General features: G+C 39.6%; 1 protein-coding gene across 1 annotated transcript; it reads left to right on the top strand.

Moving 5' to 3' along the window:
- The first annotated feature begins 517 nt into the window (after window positions 1–517).
- Window positions 518–23576, top strand: LOC124253688 (ethanolaminephosphotransferase 1-like). The gene is made up of 9 exons (XM_046687502.1): window positions 518–597; window positions 5607–5675; window positions 10978–11170; window positions 13356–13618; window positions 14593–14704; window positions 16971–17019; window positions 18582–18762; window positions 19169–19351; window positions 21177–23576. Exons 1-9 carry the CDS (start codon window positions 541–543, stop codon window positions 21237–21239), a joined length of 1170 nt encoding a protein of 389 aa, XP_046543458.1. The 5' UTR covers window positions 518–540; the 3' UTR covers window positions 21240–23576.
- The last annotated feature ends 367 nt before the right edge of the window (window positions 23577–23943 follow it).

Genomic DNA, 23943 nt, shown 5'->3' with positions numbered 1-23943 from the left:
TTTCTGGCCACTACGTTCCCATATCGTGCGGTTCGGAAAATAGCTGTCATATTTAACAGGGTCAATTGAGGCAGAGGTCAAAATGTGAGTCTTTTGGGGAGGGTCTTAAAGATAATACACATATCATTTATCACCGGCACTGTGTGTTTGCGTGCGTACGTGCGCGCGCGTGTTTTAATTAATGACAGGTCCTTCAGGATTAATTTCATTAAAAAATGGAATAAAATTGATTTTTATTAAAAAGTTCTACGTAAATATTTGAAGATATTTTCTTAATGCTAGTTTGTTTTTACATTTTATTATGTGTCGAAGTAAAGGCATATGTTACCACACAGTTATCAGGGTGTTCAAGAACATACCCGTAATTCGAAATAACTCTACTGAGTAGACCTGCATACCAACGAAGGGATAGTGAGTGCAAGTCTAGTTTCTATGTAGTTTATTGAGTAGCTACGCAGCTGCTGATTGGATCATATTTGACCGGAAGTTCATATATCCAATCGTGGGAACAGTTAGATGAGAAGGCACACAGCAAGCAGCATGGCGACCTTTGGTTATTTATCTAAAGACGTTCTGACCGGTTTTGACAACTACAAGGTATCGTTGACTTCTAAGTTTGAATTAACTTAAGTAATTTTCATAGAGATTCGTATCTATTTATTTGAATTGAAAAATGTATGATCTGAGTGTCAGTCAGCCCGTTGAGGGTGATCACCACCTCAATACGTGATACGTTTGCCAAACTACGGCCACTGCCCAGTGTACACATTTCTGACACGGTTTGCTCACGATTACTTGATAGGTCGTTCAGATGACATGTTTTTGCGGGATAAGACCACATGTTTTAGATATGTAAGAATGTAGTTCACCGAGGTCAGATTGATTGTCATGTTAATTAGCTCTGGATTTAACTGGCTAACCCTAAAAATCGGGAGTGCGCCCGGTTAAGTGCATTCTAGTAAAGTGCATTTTAGTTGAAGTTCTAATAGTAATAAAACAGGCGATGCTTGGTGGATTTAGAAAAAAAACTCAGTTAAAGGTTTTATGCAGTGATTGTTGTAATTTTGCTGACTGAAAAACAACATTCTCTAATATATTCTCCCCTTTTCAACACAAAGTCCCAATCCCTGAATCTGATCTGAATATGTAATGTACTATTATGTAGTCATTCAAATGAATATGATAACCATCATGAATCTTAATGAATTGAATATTTTATTTGTGAATATGATGAATAAATATTTCACTTGCACCTTTAGGGATTGTAATTTCTTTAGCACATATGCTAAGTTAATTAATCTATCATCCTAGCCCGAACTAAACAGCTAAAGCCTGATGAAGTTGGCACTTGTTTCTCATCAATGACCAGTTCTGCATTTTCAAAAACTGTGCCAAACCTTTTGGTTCAAAGGAGTCATTCTGCTTAGGGGCAGTGGGGTAGCTTAGTGGTAAAAGTGTCTGCTCGTCATGCCAAAGACTCAGGTTTGATTCCCCACATGGGTACAATGTGGGAAGCCCATTTCTGGTGCCCCCTGCGGTGATATTGCTGGAATATTGCTAAAAGCAGTGAAAAACTAAAATCGCTCACTTATTCTGCTTAACGTCCTAGTAGTATTACATGTGATTGAAACTACAGAGTATTGCTAATGAAACAAAGTAATCTGTTTAAAGCATGATGAAAGATAATCAAATGTTATTTTCATGATTTGTTGCTACTTATATCAGTATGATCGATCGAACTGTAATAAATAGGAATGGCATGGATGAACAATTTTCAGTGTGCCCTGGCGGAATGACTAAAATTATATAAATAATATTCACTGTCATTGAATTTATGAAAAATATTTGACCAACTCAGATGATTAAAATCCAATTTCTGCACCCCATCAAACTGTTTATCAGTCAGACTCTCAATCTCAGAGTTTAACATGGGTGTGGCCATTTTGAATGCCAGTGAGCATAACAGGAAAGCGCATTTTGGATGATAACATTGTTTGAGGGTGAGTTTATGTGTCTAGGACAAAGGAAGCTGAACTATTGTTACAGTCATGACAGTCTTCAGGAAATCCTACTTTCTATTTCTGGTTTGCATGATGTTTACTGATTTATTGCACATTAAATTGAAATGACATGATTCTTGTGATGTTTTCAGTTTAATATGTCATCAAAAGGTATGGGCACAAAGGCACACCTAAATTTCCAGTCTGATGCCCAGTGCCACCCCTACAAAAATGCATTTCTATCCCTGTTGTTTATCCAGAGTATTGTTAATGAAAACGGGGGCGGTGGGGTAGCCTAGTGGTTAAAGCGTTGGCTCGTCACGCCGAAGACCCGGGTTCGATTCCCCACATGGGCACAATGTGTTAAGCCCATTTCTGGTGTCCCCCGCCGTGATATTGCTGGAATATTGCTAAAAGCGGGCATAAAACTAAACTCAGTCAGTCAGTGTTAATGAAACCAAGTTATCGAACTAGTATGCATTCTATCTAAAGCATGATGATGATTTCTGTCTACTGTTACCTGTATGATCAAAGTACTATAACATTCTGGACATGATTCAAGTATTCAGCATGTTATTAATAACCTATGAGATATGATGTGTCACAGATTGTATGTCCTGAGTAAGTGGACTGTGAGCCTTTGAGAAATTACTTTAGAAATTATCATAGTTATTGAGGGACATGTATTCCAGAACTGTGATTTGCAAATAAGTAATAGTAATAGTCCGCCTATATGGCGCTCATATCCAGGCACATTGCCTGCTCACGGCGTTACGTACATTACTATCCCCGGTCATAGGACACTATCGTACTTTCCGATACTTCGTCAACTCCCTGGGGAGTATACAGCCATGCTGCCTGTTAGGCGCAACGAACTAAACACTCACATTGTCAGCACATCCTCACGGGTACCCATTTTACAGCTGGGTGAACTAAGACAATGTGGATCTAAGTATCTTGTCCTAGGATACTACGCAAATGTGCCCACCTCGGGACCCGAACCTAGGTGCCTCCAAGTGGGTTATTCCATACATTACCATGATATTCTGTGATCTTTTTATCTGATAAACATGAGAAAATTTATCAAAATGCATGTCCGCAATTACATATTTGCTTGCTGTTGAACACTACAGTCAGCAATATTCCACATTGGACTGCAGCCTCTGAAACATAAGCAGTGAGTGAGTGAGTTTAGTTTTACTCCGCACTCAGCAATATTTCAGCTACACGAAGGCGGTCTGTAAATAATGGAGTCTTGACAATCCAGTGATCAACATCATGAGCATTGATCTTCACGGTTGGGATAGGATGACATGTGTCAACCAATCAGTGAGTCTGACCACCCGATCCTGTTAGTTGCCTCTTACGACAAGCATGGGTTGCTGAAGATCAATTTTAACCAGGATCTTCACGGGTTAAAAAAGTATATGAAGCCTGAACCAGCCAGTCCTATAAATCCATAGTCTGGATGCAATGACCAGACTATCAAACAAATGACCAAGCCTGACCTCTTAATCCCTTTGGTTGTCTGTTACCACCAGCAAAGTTGTTAGGGACCTCGGGTCTTTCACAAATACATAAGTACAATCACTTTACTGTTTGATCAAAGTCACAAAATCCTCTTAAAACTTTCTTAGATGTCAGGAACAATGGATGGCATCATCTTCAGTTATTTAGGACAATGAGTTAGTATGACGTCATGTTGCCATGGGCAGTTTTTGTAAACAATACACAGGATGAAAACAATGGAACAATGAACAAAATATAGACTCCTCAATGAGATTTAGTGAAGATAATTTCACTGCTATCCTATAACATACCCTGGTACAATGGTAATGCTATTATCAGATTAGGTTAAGATGGTTAAACCACTCTAACCTATTTGGTTCCTGCTTTACATATTCTGTTCTTTGCATATTCTGTTCCCCATTGTGTGATAAACAGCGCAGGGCTCCAGATAATTTTTCAACATCAGGAGTACGTACTCCTTATTTTTTTAATATAGGAGTGCTGGAAAATCTTAAGAGTACTGAATGGAATTTAATGGCATATCAGTAACCTTGTGTTTTGTGTCTTATATGTGCCACAACATTGCTAGTCTTGTGTAAACAGGTCAATAAACAATAAAACAATACTTTTTCAGATACATACGTCTGTAAATGATTCTAGGACCGTTGTCGTCGTGCATATCTGCTACGTTTTCCAAATTATTTCCTACCGTATTGTGCATATTTTTTAGCCGTACATACGCCGATACGGCCCTTATCTGGAGCCCCGACAGCGTCTTCAAAAATTGTTCATGGTTGACATTGATAAGGACAAGGTGTGGAGATTGCATCACAATAATCACTGATCACATGCTGATAGCCACCATTAGCATGAGCAACCCATCCTTGTCGTAAGAGGCAACAAACGTGATCAGGTGGTCAGGTTCGCTGACTTTGTTGACATTATTATCGTATCCCAATTGTGTAGATTGATGCTCATTATGTTAATCACTGGATTGTCTGGTCCAGACTCTATTATTTACAGACTGCTGCCATATAGCTGGAATATTGGTGACTGCAGCCTTTCACAACAAACCCAATCAAACTCACTCACTAATGGTGTCACGCACACCTCTGCCCTCTCCTGTCTTCAAAACCCGAACAATGTAATACAGTTGCCATGGTTACAGCACTGTTTCACAATGAATAACAGGGCTGCAGTGAACAGACTGAGAGACATATACATTACATACCATGAATATTACTTATTAGTAACAATGTAAAGTATGAATATTGGGGTAGCACTAGGGCTGATGCCTGCAAGGTTTCAGCTGCGTATTTGGGTGAAACGAATCCCCTTCAGGAGTTCAATTCTTTATTCATGATCACTAGAATTGAATTTATCATTTTTTAAAAAGGAGTGTTTTTACTTGGGCGAGAGTGAGTTGAGTTTTACACCGCACTCAGCAATATTCCATCTATATGGCGGCGGTCTGTAAATATATAAACAAGATACACAAGTAGAAAATGTGCAAGCCGTGAAGGTTAATAGTCAACACTCTCACATATTTAATTTCACAATTGATTACACGGGGTCCTGGTTATTGCCATGTTAAATTAACACTGGCGACATGATGAAAACATGTCACATGAATATTTTTTTTTGTATTATTTCACTGAATACATGTGTATTGAATAATGCATCAGCTGCTTATATGTTATTGGTTTTGTTACCCAATATTCATGATATGAATCATATTCACCTCATAGTGGAAACGTGGCAGCACTAATTAGCATATTGCCACAATGTCGCCGGTAGCCTATTGTTTTGGCTGATAGTGATAGTATCATATGGGGCCTTGGCAAACTGACACTGGTTATGCTTCTGCATGGCTTGCATATCATACTATATATTCATTTCTGCATATCTCGCTTTCATAAACAGCTGACGCGTTCAATTTGAAAAACTCTCTTATTTAGTCGGATTACCATGAGTAACAAATTGAAGTCATGAAGAGATAGGGATGATTTCACTAAAATCGTGAGTGAATCGTAACAGCTGTAATGAATAACTCTGAATTATAACCCACTGCTAATCTGACTGTTGTTTGTTTTCCAGTACAGTGCTGTAGATACAAGTCCTGTAGCCAACTACATCTGTCACCCCTTCTGGAACTGGGTAGTGCAGGTGAGTAGTGGTGTACAGACAGACAGACAGACAGACAGACAGTGAAGCCTCATTAATCCGGACGGTTGCGTTTCTCAGCAAATTCGTCTGGATTGCAAATCGTCCCGGACTACTGAATCAAGACCCAAGTTCAAGCAAGAGTTGCTTCCCTTACTATTACAAAAACGACACGACTCTGGATAAAACAAATGAGCATTTTATGTAAAGCTTATAAGACGATGAATAGCAAGCACAACAATAAATGATAGTCATAGCAAAACGTTTTTCATAGTTGTTTGTGTTCGTTTAACCTTCCTTATTGAATTCATCACATCAATAATTTTACCGAGTGACATATAATCGCGACATATTCTTCAGCACTTACAACATCCGTGTCTGATCACGTCCTTCCTCAGCACAGGGGAGGTAATGTCTAACAAGCGATCTCTTGTAGTATACCTTGATGGTCACATTTAGCAAAGTTAGTGAAGCACACTTGTGACTTGCAGCGATGTCGAGAAGCAAAATCACTTCAAGGCCACATGACTGCATCTGTCAAAGTACATTAACCAATCACAAAACAGCTCACATGTCATCCACGCCTTAATAATGTGGTGTCAATCAAACTGTAAATGTACAGCATCTTCAGTCGGGAACTTTTAATGTCTAATTAAGACAACCCTTAATTGACATTTCTCAAAAGTTAACAAGAGTTCACAAGTGTTTATTGTTTGAGGCCAGTTAATAAACATTGCCGGGAGGTGTTGTTACAGTTCGTGAACATGACTTACAGCATCCAGACTGTGAAGCAAGTTACTTTATATTTTACTTATTGGTTACAGCTACTTACCGTCCGGTTCCGTAAACCGAATTTCCGGATTATCGACGCAAATTAAATAGGCATTGATTGGTAACAAGCTGAAATCGTCCGGGAGGCGAGACATCCGGATTATCGGGGTCCGGATTAACGGGTCTTCACTGTACATACATACAGACATACACATGTACATACATACAGACAGACAGACACGTACATATATACATACATAGACAGACACAGACAGACAGACACATACATACATACACAGACAGACAGACAGACAGGCATACACACGTACATACATACATACATGCATGCATGCATGCATTTATATAGCGCTAGTTTCTTGCGTGTGCTGGCAAGTGCTCGAGATGAGTCTGGAAAGAGATTGTTTAGGTATGGTAGGCAGCACTAAACAAGTAGGTTTTCAGCTGTGACGTGAATTTTGGTAGATTATCTTGCGATCTGAGGTGTGTAGGTAGACCGTTCCACATTACTGGACCGGCTTTTGTGAATGAACGGTTGCCAAATGTCTTTGTTCGGGTGGTTGATACCTCCAGGAAATACTGGGAACCAGATCGTAAGGATCTGGGAGGGTAGTGTTTTTTAAGAAGATTTGAAAGGTAGCTGGGGCAAGTCCATTCACACACTTGAACACTAACAACAGTATTTTGTACTGGATCCTGTATCTGACTGGCAGCCAGTGTAGGCTGTGGAGTACAGGGGTGATGTGGTCGTAGTTCTGTTGACGGGTTATCACCCTTGCTGCAGTGTTCTGCACAAGTTGAAGTTTGCCAAATAGATGCTCAGATGTTCCAAACAGCAGCGAGTTGCAGTAATGAACAAGTGAATAGTGCAGGTGTGGTGGATAGTATGGTGATTGTGCAGGACTAGTGGATAGTGCAGGTGTAGTGGATAGTGCAGGTATAGTGGATAGTGCGGATGATAGTGCAGGTGTAGTGGTGTAGTGGATAGTGCAGGTGTGTAGTGGATAGTGCAGGTGTGTAGTGGATAGTGCAGGTGTAGTGGATAGTGCAGGTGTAGTGGTTAGTGCGGGTGTGTAGTGGTGTAGTGGATAGTGCGAGTGTGTAGTGGATAGTGCAGGTGTAGTGGATAGTGCGAGTGTGTAGTGGATAGTGCAGGTGTAGTGGATAGTGTGGGTGTGTAGTGGATAGTGCAGGTGTAGTGGATAGTGCGGGTGTGTAGTGGTGTAGTGGATAGTGCAGGTGTGTAGTGGTGTAGTGGATAGTGCAGGTATAGTGGATAGTGCGGATTATAGTGCAGGTGTAGTGGATAGTGCGGGTGTGTAGTGGATAGTGCAGGTATAGTGGATAGTGCGAATTATAGTGCAGGTGTAGTGGATAGTGCAGGTGTGTAGTGGTGTAGTGGATAGTGCAGGTGTAGTGTGTAGTGTGGATGATAGTGCAGGTGTGTAGTGGATAGTGCAAGTATAGTGGATAGTTCGGATGATAGTGCAGGTGTAGTGGTTATTGTAGGTGGGTACTGATGTAATGGATAGTGCAGGTGAGTAGTGATGTAGTGGATAGTGCGGGTGAGTAGTGATGTGGATAGTGCAGGTGTAGTGTAGACTGCAGTTGAGTTCTGATGTAGTGGATAGTGCAGGTGTAGTGGATAATGCATCTGCCTGGAGAAGAGGAGTTTGGCGGTTCTCCCTCCACCAGCTCCATCTTTGAAACAAAAGTGACAAAACCCTTTTCACATCTGTAAGAAATCTGTGCTAAAAGCAGAGTGGGTTGTACGGTTGCAACTAAATCATGAACATGTGTTTGTGAATCACTATCAGATAGTGATGAGAACCAGGTTTTGTGAATCACTGTCAGATAGAGATGATACCAGGTTTTGTGAATCCCTGTCAGATAGTGATGATACCAGGTTTTGTGAATCACTGTCAGATAGAGATGATACCAGGTTTTGTGAATCACTGTCAGATAGTGATGATACCAGGTTTTGTGAATCACTGTCAGATAGAGATGATACCAGGTTTTGTGAATCACTGTCAGATAGAGATGATACCAGGTTTTGTGAATCACTGTCAGATAGTGATGATACCAGGTTTTGTGAATCACTGTCAGATAGTGATGATACCAGGTTTTGTGAAAAGGTCAGCCTATCAATTGTTGACCTGGAAAAAATACCTGAGAACATATGGTCCAAGTTAAATAGGGACTTGTAATGGACATCAATTTGGTCATTGATGCGTCAAATTTGGAAATGTCCTCTACATGTTGGCCTTAAGACGTTTTGAAAGACATTAAACGATATATGCTGTGACCCTGACACTCAGTATCAGAAGACTGTTTGACCTAGAGTCAGTATAATGATTGGTCTAAAGGGAGTATCCATGTAAGAATGTAGCATATTGTCTCATTGGGTGTGCCCCTTAAAGAGACAGTCCTCACTAGTACAAGCAGCTGCATACAAATACACAGTGTACCAGTAAAATAATCTTAAACATTAAACACTATTTCACCTGAACAGAATTTCAAACCCTTTTCGTTTTCTTTTCTTTTCACATTCCAATAAATATACAAATAAGATGACCTAGCAACATGCATATTTAAGCTCCCATACGTCATGATACATTATACCTGTAAAGATATGTACCCGTGAAGATCCGGGGTAGAATAGTCTTCAGCAACCCATGCTTGCTACAAAACACGACTATGCTTGTCGTAAGAGGCTACTAACAGGATCATGTGGTCAGGCTCGCTGACTTGGTTGACACATGTCATTGTATCCCAATTGCGCAGATTGATGCTCATGCTGTTGATCACTGGATTGTCTGGTCCAGACTCGATTATTTACAGACTGCCACCATATAGCTGGAATATTGCTGAGTGCGGCGTAAAACTAAATTCACTCACTCCCTCACTGTAAAGATATGGGTTGGAATTTGTCTCCATAACCATGCTTGTCTTAAGTGACGACTGATGGGATCAGGTGGTCAGGCTTGATGACTTGGAAGATGCATGTCAACACATCCCAATTGCATAGATCAGTACTCATGATATCCATCATTGCATTTCTCCAGGCTTGATTATTTAAGTGCCGCTGTCATATATAGAGAATACTACACGAGGTCTCATTACATACGAATTATATGAAACGAGTGTCCTTCCTATGGTATCTGACCGAGCGAAAGCGAGGTCTGATAACATAGGAAGGTCACAAGTTTCGTATAATTCGTATGTAATGAGACCGAGTGTGGTATTTTATTTATTACCCACGTCTTACATGCATTAAATTGACAAAATAGTTGATTTTGTTATGTTTTTGGTTTCAAACCGAAACCGGTTTCATAAAGAGGTTGCGGAAGAGTTTTGTACTTTAGTACAATATTTGCATGACGTCACAGTGTAATGACGTCACTGCATTGGTAACGGACGTCACGATGCATGTCAGTTGTCAGGCCTTAAAAAAAAAACTTGTGGTTTCGATTTCCCGACCGACCCTAAATATTCCCGCTGAGCCTAACAATTTTACTCACCACATAATGAATTAAATTTATTTTCTGACACATGAGTAATGTAAAAATATTTTGCAAAAAAAACCCAACCCCTACCTACCTACCCTAGTTCTGAAATGTAGGAAATCGGAACCACACCATTTATTTTTTTGGGCCTCATCGCCTCGTACAGCCTCCTACAGTAAACTGCTCCGTAGCACCTCGTTTCTTGGGTTTCCAGTTGCTTCATTCGGCTAACATCACTGGTGGAAACATTGCGCTTATGTTTTTCGACGGATATAATGTCTCAGTTCAACTCACAATTAAACAGCGACACGGCAACGTTCGCAATGTTTACATTCCCACAATGCATTTAAGTTGTAGAATGAATGAATTCACGTGTTTGATATGAATGAAAAAATAGTTACGTCAGAATGTGACCTAATTGAGAGGTCATCGGTTATCCAATGAAATCGTTAGAATCTCAGGTCAAGTCGTTACGACACAGGCCTACGCGATACAACACTCGTGTGACGTACGAGATTAGTATGCAGCTACCCATACGTTGACCACGTGGGTAATAAAGCTGGAAAAGTGTTGAGTGCAACATTTAACAACAAACAAAACAAACAAACAAACCAAATCAGTATGTTATTAGCTAACATTAAGTTAGATATCAAGGGTATACCAAAATAAAAGTACCGTATATTACTGTAGATAAGCTGAATTTTGAAGACCCAAAAAGCAGCCTGAAGAAGGGGATTGGCTTATCTACGGGTAACACTTTCGTCAAACCAGAAATAAAACGACAACGTATCATTTTGAGGGGGTTCAGCTTATGTACGAAACAAACCATTTTGATACTGATTTTAAGGGTCAAGTTAAGGGGTCGGCTTATATATGGTTATATGTGTTTTCCAGTGTTTATATTTCTTTGAAGACAACCGTGGCTGCAAACATATCCAGTTTTTATGCATAGTTTACTCAGTTGATGATGGTGATGATGATGATGATGATGATGATGATGATGTTTCCAGTTCTACCCACTATGGATCGCCCCGAACGTGCTGACACTGTCCGGATTCCTCCTTCTCCTACTCAGCTTCTTCGTCATGACGTACTACGACCCCGACTTCTATGCCTCCAGTCGAGACTACCCGGACTATGGCGTCATACCCAACTGGGTGTGGCTCATGGGTGCCGTCAACAACTTCATGTCACATAATCTGGGTAGGTGATGTTCAGTGTGGAAGTAATACACAGTAAGGGTGGATTTTATAAAACTAGGACTGAGTGAGTGAGTTTAGTTTCACACTGCTTTTAGCAATATTCCAACAATATCACAACGGGGACACCAGTAATTAATGTGTAATGTGGCGGCGCATGGTCCTGTGCTCAAATCTCAGGTCACAAATCAGTGAAGTTAAGCAGCGTCAGGCTCGGAGAGTCCTTGGATGGGTGACCGTGTTTGGCAGCTTGACTCCTGAGAGTTTCTAGGACTTGAGTCATGCCCCACAATGAAGCACATGTGACACATGTGATCTCACCTTAGGCAAGTGAGTTTGTTCAAAATTGTCTCTGTTCACCCAGCAGGAAAATGGGTACCCGGTGGAAAAAGTCATATGACTATAACCTTCTAGCGCCTAACAGACAGCTTGGGTTATCCGGGATAATAATGTGCTGTGCCTTGATTGTTAGCTCTATGAGCATACCTAGTGTGGATTTTGGCACTGTATAAATGGACACATTATTATTATTATTAATGGGCTTCACGAATTGGACTAATGTGGGGGAATCAAACCATTTTCTTTCGGCGTGACGAGCGAACGCTTTAGCCACTAGGCTGACCCCCTGCTGACAGCTAAATAAGTACATTCGGAGAAACAAAAGTGATATGATACAATGGTTGAAACTTGACAAGGGAAGCCAGTAGTTTATTGGCACTGACTGACTTTGACATTGACAAAAAGAAGCCATGGGTAAATCAGGTGTAAGCGGTACTGGTAGTTATTGAAACATTGGTAAAAATGGACACAGGGAGGGCAAGGGAAGTAACTGCACTGAATGATGATCGCATGGTATTCCTCATGAACAGTGTGTGAAATAGCCACTGGCCTGCTAGCCCATGGCTAGTAAAAATCAAATCAGGCGAGTAAATCTCCACTTTCATGGGGTCATTTTTTTTAAATGACTTGTAAGTCAAAATACACTTTTAAATCATGCAAAGTTTTGGCCTGATAAATTATTGTATTTTACCTCTTTGTAATCTCTTGCTAAGTTTCTTCTTTCAGATTTTGGGCTGGTGCATAATTTTGTGGGCTAGAAACTTTCACGCATAGCTAGCCCGACTGGCAGGCAAAATTTGGAAACTATTTCGCACACTGCTCATGAAGAACAATTTTATGCACTCTGCTTAAAATGAGATCTTTTGCAATGTATCGAAACCTTGGAGGATGACGATCTGTAGGTATTTAACAGAAGGAAGTGTCAGGGTGTCCTTGAGTGAACTTAAGTTGCCAAGCCTAAATGTACTGGGCCTAGATTTTCGAAGCACTCTTAGCACTAAGATAGTTGTAAGTTAATGTTAATGTATGGCACTTACGATTATCGTAACGCTAAGAGAGCTTCGAAAATCTAGGCCCTGATTCTTTAGTCAGTTTGTATGATCATCTACAGATGTTAGGTTGTTGGGGTAGCGTCTGCTAGTCAGGTTCAATTCTCAGCTTGGGGACAATGTGAGAAGCCCATTTTTAGTGTCCCTAGCTGGGATATTGCTGGAATATTGCTAAACATAATAAAAGCAGTGTAAAACTATTAGGGCTGGGACGATACACTATGTCACGATATGATACATATCGCGATATTTTACCTGCGATACGATACGTATCGCGATACATACACCTTGAAAGAATGACACGGTATCAAGATTATCGATGCACCAGTCGACGATACGATAGCTGAATCAAACTTAAATGTATTGCGATACATCGGTGAATCATCCCAGCCCTAAAAACTGTACTCACTCGCATCATCAGATGTCATCAGTTTCACTTCTTTGTCAATTTGATTTTGAAATGTAGATCTGTTCCTCCCCCCCTCTTTGTCAATTTGACTTTGAAATGTAGATCTGCCCGCCGCCTCCCCCCCCAGCACATAGTTACATCAGGCTAGTGCATTGGTTTTAAAATGTATCTCTGTTCACCAAGCAATGAATGGGTACCAGGCAGGATGAGATTGTAACATGACTGTCAGAATGATGATGATGATGATTACGACGACTAGTCATCCATGTGTCTAAGGATAGTCAAAGACCTTTGTTTAAAGTTTTGGATAAACAGACCCCTTCAAATGTTTTGGTTTTGGTTTTCAGTAATCAATTTGAATAAATTTTAAATAATTTAGTTGATATTCCCAGATGGTACAGATGGCAAACAGGCCCGACGTACAGGCACCAGCTCACCACTCGGAGAGCTGTTCGATCACGGATTGGATAGCATGGGTGCACTCTTCATTCCGGTGGCTCTCTACTCTATATTTGGGCGCAGTGAGATGAGTGTGGATGTGTTCCGTTGCTACTACATCTTACTGGGGATCATGACTTGTTTTCTATTGTCTCACTGGGAGAAGTACAACACCGGTATCCTCTTCCTCCCCTGGGGGTACGACATCAGCCAGATTGTAAGTACTTCTTCCATGCCATTCTTGTTTGTTGTTTTGTTGTTTTGTTGTTTAACACCGCACTCAGCAATATTCCAGCAAACTATGGCGGCGGTTTGTAGATAATAGTCTGGACCAGACAATCCAGTGATCAACAGTATGAACATGATGAACATCGATCTGCACAGAAGGAATACGATAAGTCAGCAAGCCTGACCACCCGGTCCTGTTAGTCGCCTCTTACGACAAGCATGGTTGCTGTAGATCAATTCTAACCCAGATTAGACTAACAACTAGTCTCTGAAATGAACATATTTTACAGAAAAAAGCTCATAGTGAAAAAAATAAAATATAATGAAAAGAAGCCCTGAGACTTTCTTCATTTCCTGAAGCTGTGGAAATCTAGACTTGCCACATTTTCTAGACTTGTGTGGGTTTTCTTGGATATATTTGCTTCAGGGTCTGTATGACAGACTAAACCCAGATCTTCACGGGTATCAGGATCTGGGCATCACAACTGCTGCAGTTTGACAAATCTAGGGTTTCATGAAACTGATAAATGTGTACGTTGTTTGAGACTTTCATCAATTTGGGCTTCCCTCCTTCGTCAACATAACTCATAATTGCTCTGGACCGCCTCCGTGGTGTAGTGGTTAGAGCGTCCGCACGGAGAGCGGAAGGTCGCGGGTTCGATCCCCAACTGCGTCATACCAAAAGCTTGTAGCTTGACTTGGATTTTGGACAAGTGGTTAAAATCAGAGACACCAAATAAAACTGGAACAATTTCTCAAGTGTCCACTAATATTTTCTCAGGAAGTAAGTGTTTGTATGTTTACTTTAACTTCTTGTTATGGCTAGAAAGTAGAAAAGTTTTGGCATTGAAAGAACATGGAAAAGGATCAATTCAATGTATTGGAATTACCATGTTTCTATTGCTTGCTTTTCTTCAATATTTCTTATTATGGAATAATTAGTGTGTGTTCTTTGTGTTTCAGGCTATGACGTTTGTGTACCTAATAACATATTTTGGAACGTATGAGATATGGAAGTTCACAGTTCCTGTTATTGATTGGACAGCAGCCGAGTGTGTCGTGATGCTGTGCTACAGTGAGTGTTTTATTGTATATCTTATCCATACCTGACCTGTCTCTCAGTCGGACGTGTCTGTAGTGCGAGTGTTGTTTGAGTGGACTCTGCTGCAGATCAGTGTAGTGTTGATCAGTACAGTGATTGTTGTAATTGTGGCATTATTGCGGGAATATCTGTAATATTGCTGACTATATTCCTTGTGATATATCTGTAATATTGCTAATATTGCTAACTATATTCTGACGCTTATATGCCTTGTGATACTGCAGCTGCAACTATTGCCATGTAATAATGCTAACTAACTATATGCCTTGTGAATAGCTGCAATATTGCTGCTGCAGTATTGCTGCTAACTATATGCCTTGTGAATAGCTGCAGCCTATTGCTGCAGTATTGTTAACAATATTCCTTGTCTAACAATATTGCTGACTATTTGTGAATAGCTGCAATATGCTGACTGTATATATATCTGCATTGTTGACTATATTCCTTGTCATATTGCAATGACTGACTATATGCTTGTGATATATGCAGTTTGTGACTATATTCCTTGTCAATAGCTGCAATATTGCTGACTGTATAGCTGACTGTATGCCTTGTGATATATCTGCAGTATGCCTTGTGATATAGCTGCAGTATTGCTGACTATATTCCTTGTCATATAGCTGCAATATTGCTGACTATATGCCTTGTGATATATCTGCAGTATTGCTGACTATATTCCTTGTCATATAGCTGCAATATTGCTGACTATATTCCTTGTGATATAGCTGCAATATTGCTGACTGTATGCCTTGTGATATATCTGCATATAGCTGCATATTGCTGACTATATTCTGCTTGTGACATATAGCTGCAATATATAGCTGCAATATTGCTGACTATATGCCTTGTGATATATCTGCAGTATTGCTGACTATATTCCTTGTCATACAGCTGCAATATTGCTGACTATATGCTGCTGACTATATTCCTTGTGATATATAGCTGCAATATTGCTGACTATATTCCTTGTATTGCTGACTATATTCCATGTCATATATATCTGCATATCAGTATTGCTGACTATATTCCTTGTGATATATCTGCATTGCTATATTCCTTGATGCCTTGTGATATATCTGCAGTATTGCTGACTATATTCTTGTGATATATCTGCCCAACTATGTTCCTTGTGATATATCTGTAATATGGCTGACTATATTCCTTGTGATATAGCTGCAGTATTGCCAACTATGTTCCTTGTGATATATCTGTAATATGGCTGACTATATTCCTTGTGATATATCTGCAGTATTGCCAACTATGTTCCTTGTCATATATCTGCAGTATTGCTGACTATATTCCTTGTGATATAGCTGCAGTATTGCCAACTATGTTCCTTGTGATATATCTGTAATATGGCTGACTATATTCCTTGTGATATATCTGCAGTATTGCTGACTATGTTCCTTGTCATATATCTGCAGTATTGCTGACTATATTCCTTGTGATATATCTGCAGTATTGCTGACTATATTCCTTGTGATATATCTGCAGTATTGCTGACTATATTCCTTGTGATTGTGATATATGATATGTATTGCTGACTATATGCCTTGTGATATAGCTGCAGTATTGCTAACTATATGCCTATATTGCAGTATTGCTGATATATTCTGTGATATATCTGCAGTATTGCCAACTATGTTCCTTGTGATATATCTGTAATATGGCTGACTATATTCCTTGTGATATATCTGCAGTATTGCTGACTATATGCCTTGTGATATATCTGCAGTATTGCTGACTATATTCCTTGTCTTATAGCTGCAATATTGCCAACTATATTCCTTGTGATATATCTGTAATATGGCTGACTATATGCCTTGTGATATATCTGCAGTATTGCCAACTATGTTCCTTGTGATATATCTGTAATATGACTGACTATATTCCTTGTGATATATCTGCAGTATTGCCAACTATATTCCTTGTCATATGATATAGCTGCAATATTGCTGATTCTTGGTCATGTCACAATACTGAAACTTTGCTGACTAAATGTCTGTAATTTAGCTGCAATATTTATCAATACAGATCAAGTCATATATCTGAAGAAGGTGTACATCAGTGTGTACCTGGAATCGTAAACTGTGATAATGGTACAATATTAGCTGCATATTGCTGAAATATTGCTGAAAATGTTCAGCTGTTAAATGTATTTCCAGTTTGCTATCTGCAGTACTAAAGTGTGCATGTATTTCACACTACGCTGAGTCTCATCTTGTTATATCCATTCCAGTGGGCTTCTTCTTTCTGACATTTCCCCCAAGTCTCTACAACCTATATGTGTAAGTATCTCAACATTGTACCATCCAGGCAGTACCCTGACACATGCTTACATCATATAAACCTAAAGGGTGCCTCTCACTATATATTAAGCATCTCTTCTTTTCCCGGAATAACCGCATTTAAGGTTTTTGTTTGCTCTCAGGTTTTACTTTTTGTAAGTAAGACCTCTTCCCAGGTTTTATTTTTTCCTTTTACTTTTTTGTACTCTATTTTATTTTGAACTTCCCACATCTTTTTGTAAAAGACCTGGTTTATATGATTGTTTGAAATCAATTGAAAATATATGATTGTTTGAAATCAATTGAAAAATATCGTCCAAGATCAATTTCAAAGTGCAAATGTTTTCCAAAGCAAGATTAGAACCACATCTATCAGGTTAATAAGCGGACATTGGGGTTGAATTATCTATTTACAGGGGCGGATACAGCTTTTTGAGAAAGGGGGTGCACACTATTGAGAAAAGGAGGGGTGCACACAATGGTCATTTAACAAACTTTCAGCACAAAATGGGGGGAATCCTCTGGATCCGCCTATGATTTATAGTTACTGTCGTTAAATTGATTTTACTTGCTCTTCAGTTATTGGTTATGTAGCTTCATTAAATAATCATCTACATTATAATTATCCATCATTGACGGTTTATATGTTTGGGAAAACACTTCCCCTTGGTTTTGGTAGAAAATGCAAAACCTTGGGAGGAGAGAAAACCCTCGGTTTTACATTCTCTACCAAAACCTCGGGGGCGTGTTTCCCTATGTACATACAGAACAGGACCACCTCTGTGGTGAAGTCTATAGTGACTGGAGAGTGGAAGGTCCCTGGTTTGAAGCTTGGTGATGTCATAACTAAAGATGTTAGAAAGATGTTGTTTTTGCCTTGCCTGGCGCCCAGCAGGAAGGGGATGAAACTACAACTGGTCAATTCAGAGGCTGTATACTTGACTGAGTGTGATATTAATTTTAAACAGCCGATTGGTGTCTCAGTAGGCTAGCATTATAAAACCGACATTAGCCGGGACTGGTACACATGTGCTCATGCATGTGACTATATAGGTTAAGTAATCACTAACACAGAGTTATTCCGATTTCACCCTCAACTTACAGGGAAGTGTTATTATGTGTGGGTTTCACGAGAAGCATGTATATAAATTTATTAGATTTGTTGCCTTGTACATGATGAGACAGACTGCCCGCACCACCAATAAATCCACTGATTTCCAGATGTCTGTACAGAACCGCTGGTCAACTTGAATTATTTTTGACAAGATTGGACTGATCAGTCAGCTTGCAGGACAGCTTAGTGAACTGTCTGAGACTTTGAGTCTAATGTCCAAAGCTCATATCTAGTAAAATTCTTTTTGGTCTTATAAGCTGATGTAAAATTTCAATTTCACTAAAAATGATGCTGAGAGATGACATTGGGCTCGTGGTTGAGAGTAAACTCTTGAAAATAATGTCTAAATTCTTGATCTTAATCACATGTAATACGTAATCATAATACTGCTTCTTGATTCTCTGTTATAACTTGCATGTTCTCCATGTCGGCTTCTGGCTTGTTTCAGATCTTATCGTGACAAGACAGGAAAGATGCGATCCTTCTCTGAAGCAATGCGACCTCTTGTATCAACAGCGCTGCTCTTTACCATGTTATTATTATGGGCCAATGTGTCCACCTACCGAGTATTGGACAACCACCCTAGACTGTTCTACTGGACCACCGGAGCAGCGTTCTCAAACATTGCAGTGTGTACCTCTCTCATACCCACAGTTCCTTGCATTCGTCACATCTTGCGGAGTCCATTCCACAAATTACGTTTTTGTTTTTTATTTGTTTCATTTTTATAAAGTCGACACATTTTCGTGAAACACGTCGTGAAAGGTTCTCTTTCCCAACCAGGCATTAAAAACTCACATGAAAGGTCATATTAGTGTTGTTCCACTGTTGTTCCCGATTTACGACTTGACTCAATAGATCGGTAGTTGTGATGTGCATAGTATCTTGAGGCATATAGTTAAACGTACTATATTTGGTATGACCTATTGTAGTATGGAAGTATCCAGTGTCCTTTAACTTTTGAGGGGTATACATTGTTGAGTCACGACAAGCATTGTATTTCACAATCTTATGTTGAATTTTGTTTTGTTTCAGTGCAATCTAATTATTGCTCAGATGAGCAACACCCGTTGTGAACTGATCAACACACTACTGTTGCCACTATTCACAATTGTCTTCCTCTGTGGAGTGTTTAGTCTTGGAATCATCGAGTTCTACCTTCTCTGGTCGTACTGCATATACGTGACAGTGTCTCATGTTATATTTGGTGTCAGCGTGGTAGGTACCAATTTGCTCATTCTTTGCAGGAAGTATGTTTATCTGTGAGGTGGTTTGAGAGGAGAAATGGCCAGTGATTTGTCTGAAGCCTCATTTCTGGTGTTTCTCGCCGTGATATTGCTGGAATATTGCTAGAAGCGATATGGAACAGTAGTCAGACTCGCCCCTGATATGTCTGGAATATTGGCAGCACAGTGATGGCAACAGTCACTCTCATCGGCATCTTTAAGATACTGTATTGTAAGAAATCAATTATATCAAAAATATATATGAATTCTGTAGCCAGAGATCAAAAAGATATTTCATAATCATGGGACCACACTCAAATTTATTAATTAGTTTATTAGGTGTTCTCTATCACATTTTCTTTCCACAGAGGTTACTTGTAATATCTTCCTAAGAACCTCTGTTCTAATACTGCCATATTTCCTGGTTCTCGTAAAATCCCCTAGCGGCAAAAAGTCGCAACATGAATTATCTCCCTTCATCCTATCCAATCAGAACACGTGTTACATTGACTTAGATCCAACTTGACTAATGCAAGCAAATATGGGGCCACAAATATCCCTCCTCTGCTGGGGACTTGAGTTGATGTGACACACAGGACATTTAATGGCTATCTTGTCCGTTGTTAACGAGAGGCGATGGAGACGCCATTGATCCGCCATTACATGACTTAGGTCTGTCTAGAAGAAATGTTTGCACATTGCGCAGGGGAAGAGGTTCTAGTTTTGCCAAAGCATACGGAAATTATACAGCCTTCAGAATGATCACTTTTGAAACAAAGTTGCTGATTGCACAACTAAATCTGATTGCAACCAATCATGAATACTAAACACTCGCACCATGAAAGGGCCGTATTAGAACAGAGGTTTGTAGGAAGATATGACAAGTAACCTCTGTGGGAAGAGAATGTCTCTATTAGTGAAGAAATGCATTTATGAAATTGGGCCACACGTCAAAGGTCCCGAACTTCACTATGAAGAGTCGTGTCCCTTAGATTCCAGATACTTCTGGTGACTGGTTCAGGTGTCTGGTAGGGTTACTTGGCTTTGGCAGCATCATGCTTCGACTCGTGGGTTTCACCAAGGTTGTAAAACCCACAACCTGCATCACTTTCCTCCCACAAGTCTTGAGCTAATTCTTCTAAAAGCAGTTTTGAAACCAGGGCTCCAGATAAGGGCTGTATCGGCGTATGTATGGATAAAAAATATGCTCGGTACGATAGGAAATAATTTAGAAAACGTAGCAGATACGCACCACAGCAATGGTGCACGGTCTTAGAATCATTTACAGACATATTTATCTGAAAAGGTATTGTTTTATTGTTTATTGAACTGTTTACACAAGAGAAGCAATGTTGTGGTGCATATATGAGACGAAATACAAGATTACTGATACTCCATTAAATTCCATTCAGTAATCTAAATGTACACTTAAGGCTTTCCAGTACTCCTATATTGAGAAAATGAAGAGTACGTACTCCTGATGTTGAAAACCTATCTGGAGCCCTGTGAAACATTATATTCTCTCAATTATACCGACCTCTGAAGATCCAGGTTAGAACTGGTCTTCAGCAACCCATGCTTGTCGTAAGAGCCAACTAGCAGGATCAGGTGGTCACTGACTAGGTTGACACTTATCCCAATTGCGTAGTTTGATGCTCGTGCTGTTGATCACTGGATTGTCTGGTCCAGACATAATATAAAATATTGACCGCCATCATATAGCTGGAATATTCTTGGATGGGAGTTAAACAACAAACAAACAAACAAACAAAATCATACCTTGAAATATCTGATTATATCATTTTATTTCTTTTCAGGTGTGCGAGATGTGTGAGCATTTCAATATCAAGGCATTTACCATACCAGTGAAGAAATCCTGATCACAGCCACCATTTTAAATACTGCTCTTATTTATTGTTTGTGATATTGAAAGTCAGAAGCCATGTTGTTTGTTCAGATATTATGGCTGTCCATCGCTCAGTCCCTGTTGGACATCAGCAGCAAGGAAGGTGTAGTGAAACAGTTCCTCCATCCAGAGTCTGCTTGTTAAACATTTCGTCGAACTTCTTCAATACTTCACAGATTTGTACACACAACATTCCTCTATCTCCAGAAAATAGGTCCAGTTAAAGGTGTTGCCATTTTAAACTAATTAATTAAGCAAAGCTTAATTCAGTAAGAGGTGTTCTCCGATCTATGATATGAAGATGACCTCACAAAATATGTAAGTAAGTCGTCCTGGTTGACAATATAGGTAGAATGTACATAGCAGCCTGTGTCTACAGCCACAGACCTGGACACTGAGTCTGGTTAAATTCTTGCAAAAGTCTTTTAAGTTCACCTTGTAGTAGTAATGAATATATGTAAGAATCTGATAATAATAAATATAGCAATAATTAAACTCCAATGAAATTGATCTCAAGAGCCATGATCATGTAAGCAGACTCATTAATCTTCGGCAACAACTGGCATCCTCTTGATGTCTGCTCGATGCATTGCCTCCATTGTGGGAGAAGTAGGATTCTTACATATATAGAATATGGATATCCAAAGGGCCATAACATTAGCTTAAATGTGTCACTAGATGTGTCACTTCTACATTGCATAGTGACAGTAAGTATCCCTGGATAATGATGGAACATAGCATATACGTGACAGTGAAATATTTATGGTGTTTACCATGCTCTGAGAATAAATGTAAGAACCATTCCATCATGTTTACGGACATGCAAATCCTCGTTTCACATGATTGTCAGATAGTCCAGGATTTAAATTTTTTATTCAGAACAAGTTTCCTTTCTTTTCCCCTGAAGATGAATGGAGTTCACTTTGTTGAAAGATGAGATATTGATGATTAGTTGTGAAGAAAGTATAATGTGTGAATGGCTGCCTGTTACAAGTCTTATCATTAATCCTGCTGAGCCCCATGGCAAATTCTAGTCTTTATGGAAATGATGCCGCCATTTTCTTTTTCAAATATATTTATAAGCATGAATGGCATTTCCATCTAGTTAATCTGTCATGATTGGTGGGTATCACGACACACACGGTTACAATTGTGGATGTTTTTAACTGGTTTTTAGAAGTATATAAGTATCATACAGGCCACAAAGTGTTAGCTTATAGCATTCACAAATTGGTACCATCAGTGCACAGTGTATTTAAGTCAATTCATATGCACACAATTAATTTCACAAGTAATAAAAATAGGTTTTGTAGTTGGAATTAAATATCCATTTTCAACAGGATACCCTGATTTGAATAATATGTGACCGATGTTGGCAGGGGAGATAATATAGATTTGAACTGATGCAATATGAATTCAGTATTCTTTACAGAAGTTGCATTATCTGATGTCTGTGTTGTAGGAGGACTGTAATTAGGATTTGAATTATTATAATTATGAATGACCCTGTTTAAGCTTCATGAAAAGGAACATATGCTGTGGTCCAAACACAATAGGTCCGTAAGTAGCTCATGGCACTTCGCGAGACCTTAAGACTTCCGGTGACAAACAACGTTTCATACCTTTTCAAATGGTCTCACGGTTGTCTGTCGACAGTAAGGAACTGATAATCCTCGCAGGAATAACAAATTTCCGATCTAACCATCCCCAAATTAGCCAAGTATTACGACTGTCAACAGCTGTGACAGCCAAGCATGGTTGTACACTTAGTCCGGTATAGTAAAGTTATATTTGGCAGTCACTCAATCTGGAACCAGAACTGATTCTTGAATATACGCTGTCGCCAGAAATCTGGTACCGGAAGTAAGCTGGGCCCCGTCTCGCATATCGTAAGTTGATGTGCGTAAAGGGAGCCGGGAACCAGCTTAGTACTGGAAATAGTGCCTCATGAGACTTACAGGCCTTGTGCCCCTAACATAGTGGTCCAGTGCAGGGGTCGGAGCTTCGTTGTCCCAGCATGATGGCCTAAGTGTTACGGTCCATGCTGTGGTCCCAGTGGTTCCAGCAGAATGTCTCAGCACAGTGGTCCAAGTACAGGGGACCACTGCTTCAAAACTAGTCTTTGTCCAATGTCTACAGAATATGTTGGTAATACATCTCAAACTAGGGAAGATATTACCCCTGGGTGAATGATGATATGTTGTATTATTACCAACGAGGGCAACCATATCGGGGTTCATATTTTAAATACAATGCCCTAGGGCAAAATATGACTTTGTCATGGTGACGTGATGTCATGAACAAAGTTATGATGTCACGTTTCTTCTGTGACGTTGCGTTCTACATGCGGCGACGGCGGGTAGCCAGCCTGTGTTTGAAAGTAGATTTGGGTTTATTTTCCCCAAGTTGACGACTTTGGTAATAAACAGAATATTATATTCGGGTCCATATCATACTATGTTTACAACACTCGCTTGGGAAATACCAACATTTAGGCATTCATGTCGTAAACATAGTATGACGTGGGCAATCATATGATATCCTCTATATATAGCTTCCAAAGGTGGTACGTATCTGAGATACCACCGAACAAAACATTCAGTACTTAATTATTGTGTTTACTGCAAGGAATGTTTCTAAATGTATGAAAATGAAACATAACCTTCCCAGTTCTAATC

Source organism: Haliotis rubra, unplaced genomic scaffold (genome assembly GCF_003918875.1).
Source record: "Haliotis rubra isolate DU_JTF1 unplaced genomic scaffold, ASM391887v1 Scf55, whole genome shotgun sequence".
NCBI classification, from domain to species: domain Eukaryota; kingdom Metazoa; phylum Mollusca; class Gastropoda; order Lepetellida; family Haliotidae; genus Haliotis; species Haliotis rubra.
Note: the sequence above shows the minus strand (reverse complement) of the source record. Positions and strands in the feature narration are given on the sequence as shown.

What these genes read in the sequence shown, in the direction of transcription:
- LOC124253688 (XM_046687502.1), top strand. Translation starts at nt 541, where the DNA reads ATGGCGACCTTTGGTTATTTATCTAAAGACGTTCTGACCGGTTTTGAC. An exon ending in GGTACGACATCAGCCAGATT is followed by an intron (nt 13,619 to 14,592) that starts GTAAGTACTTCT and finishes TTTGTGTTTCAG; the next exon opens with GCTATGACGTTTGTGTACCT. An exon ending in AGTCTCTACAACCTATATGT is followed by an intron (nt 17,020 to 18,581) that starts GTAAGTATCTCA and finishes GGCTTGTTTCAG; the next exon opens with ATCTTATCGTGACAAGACAG.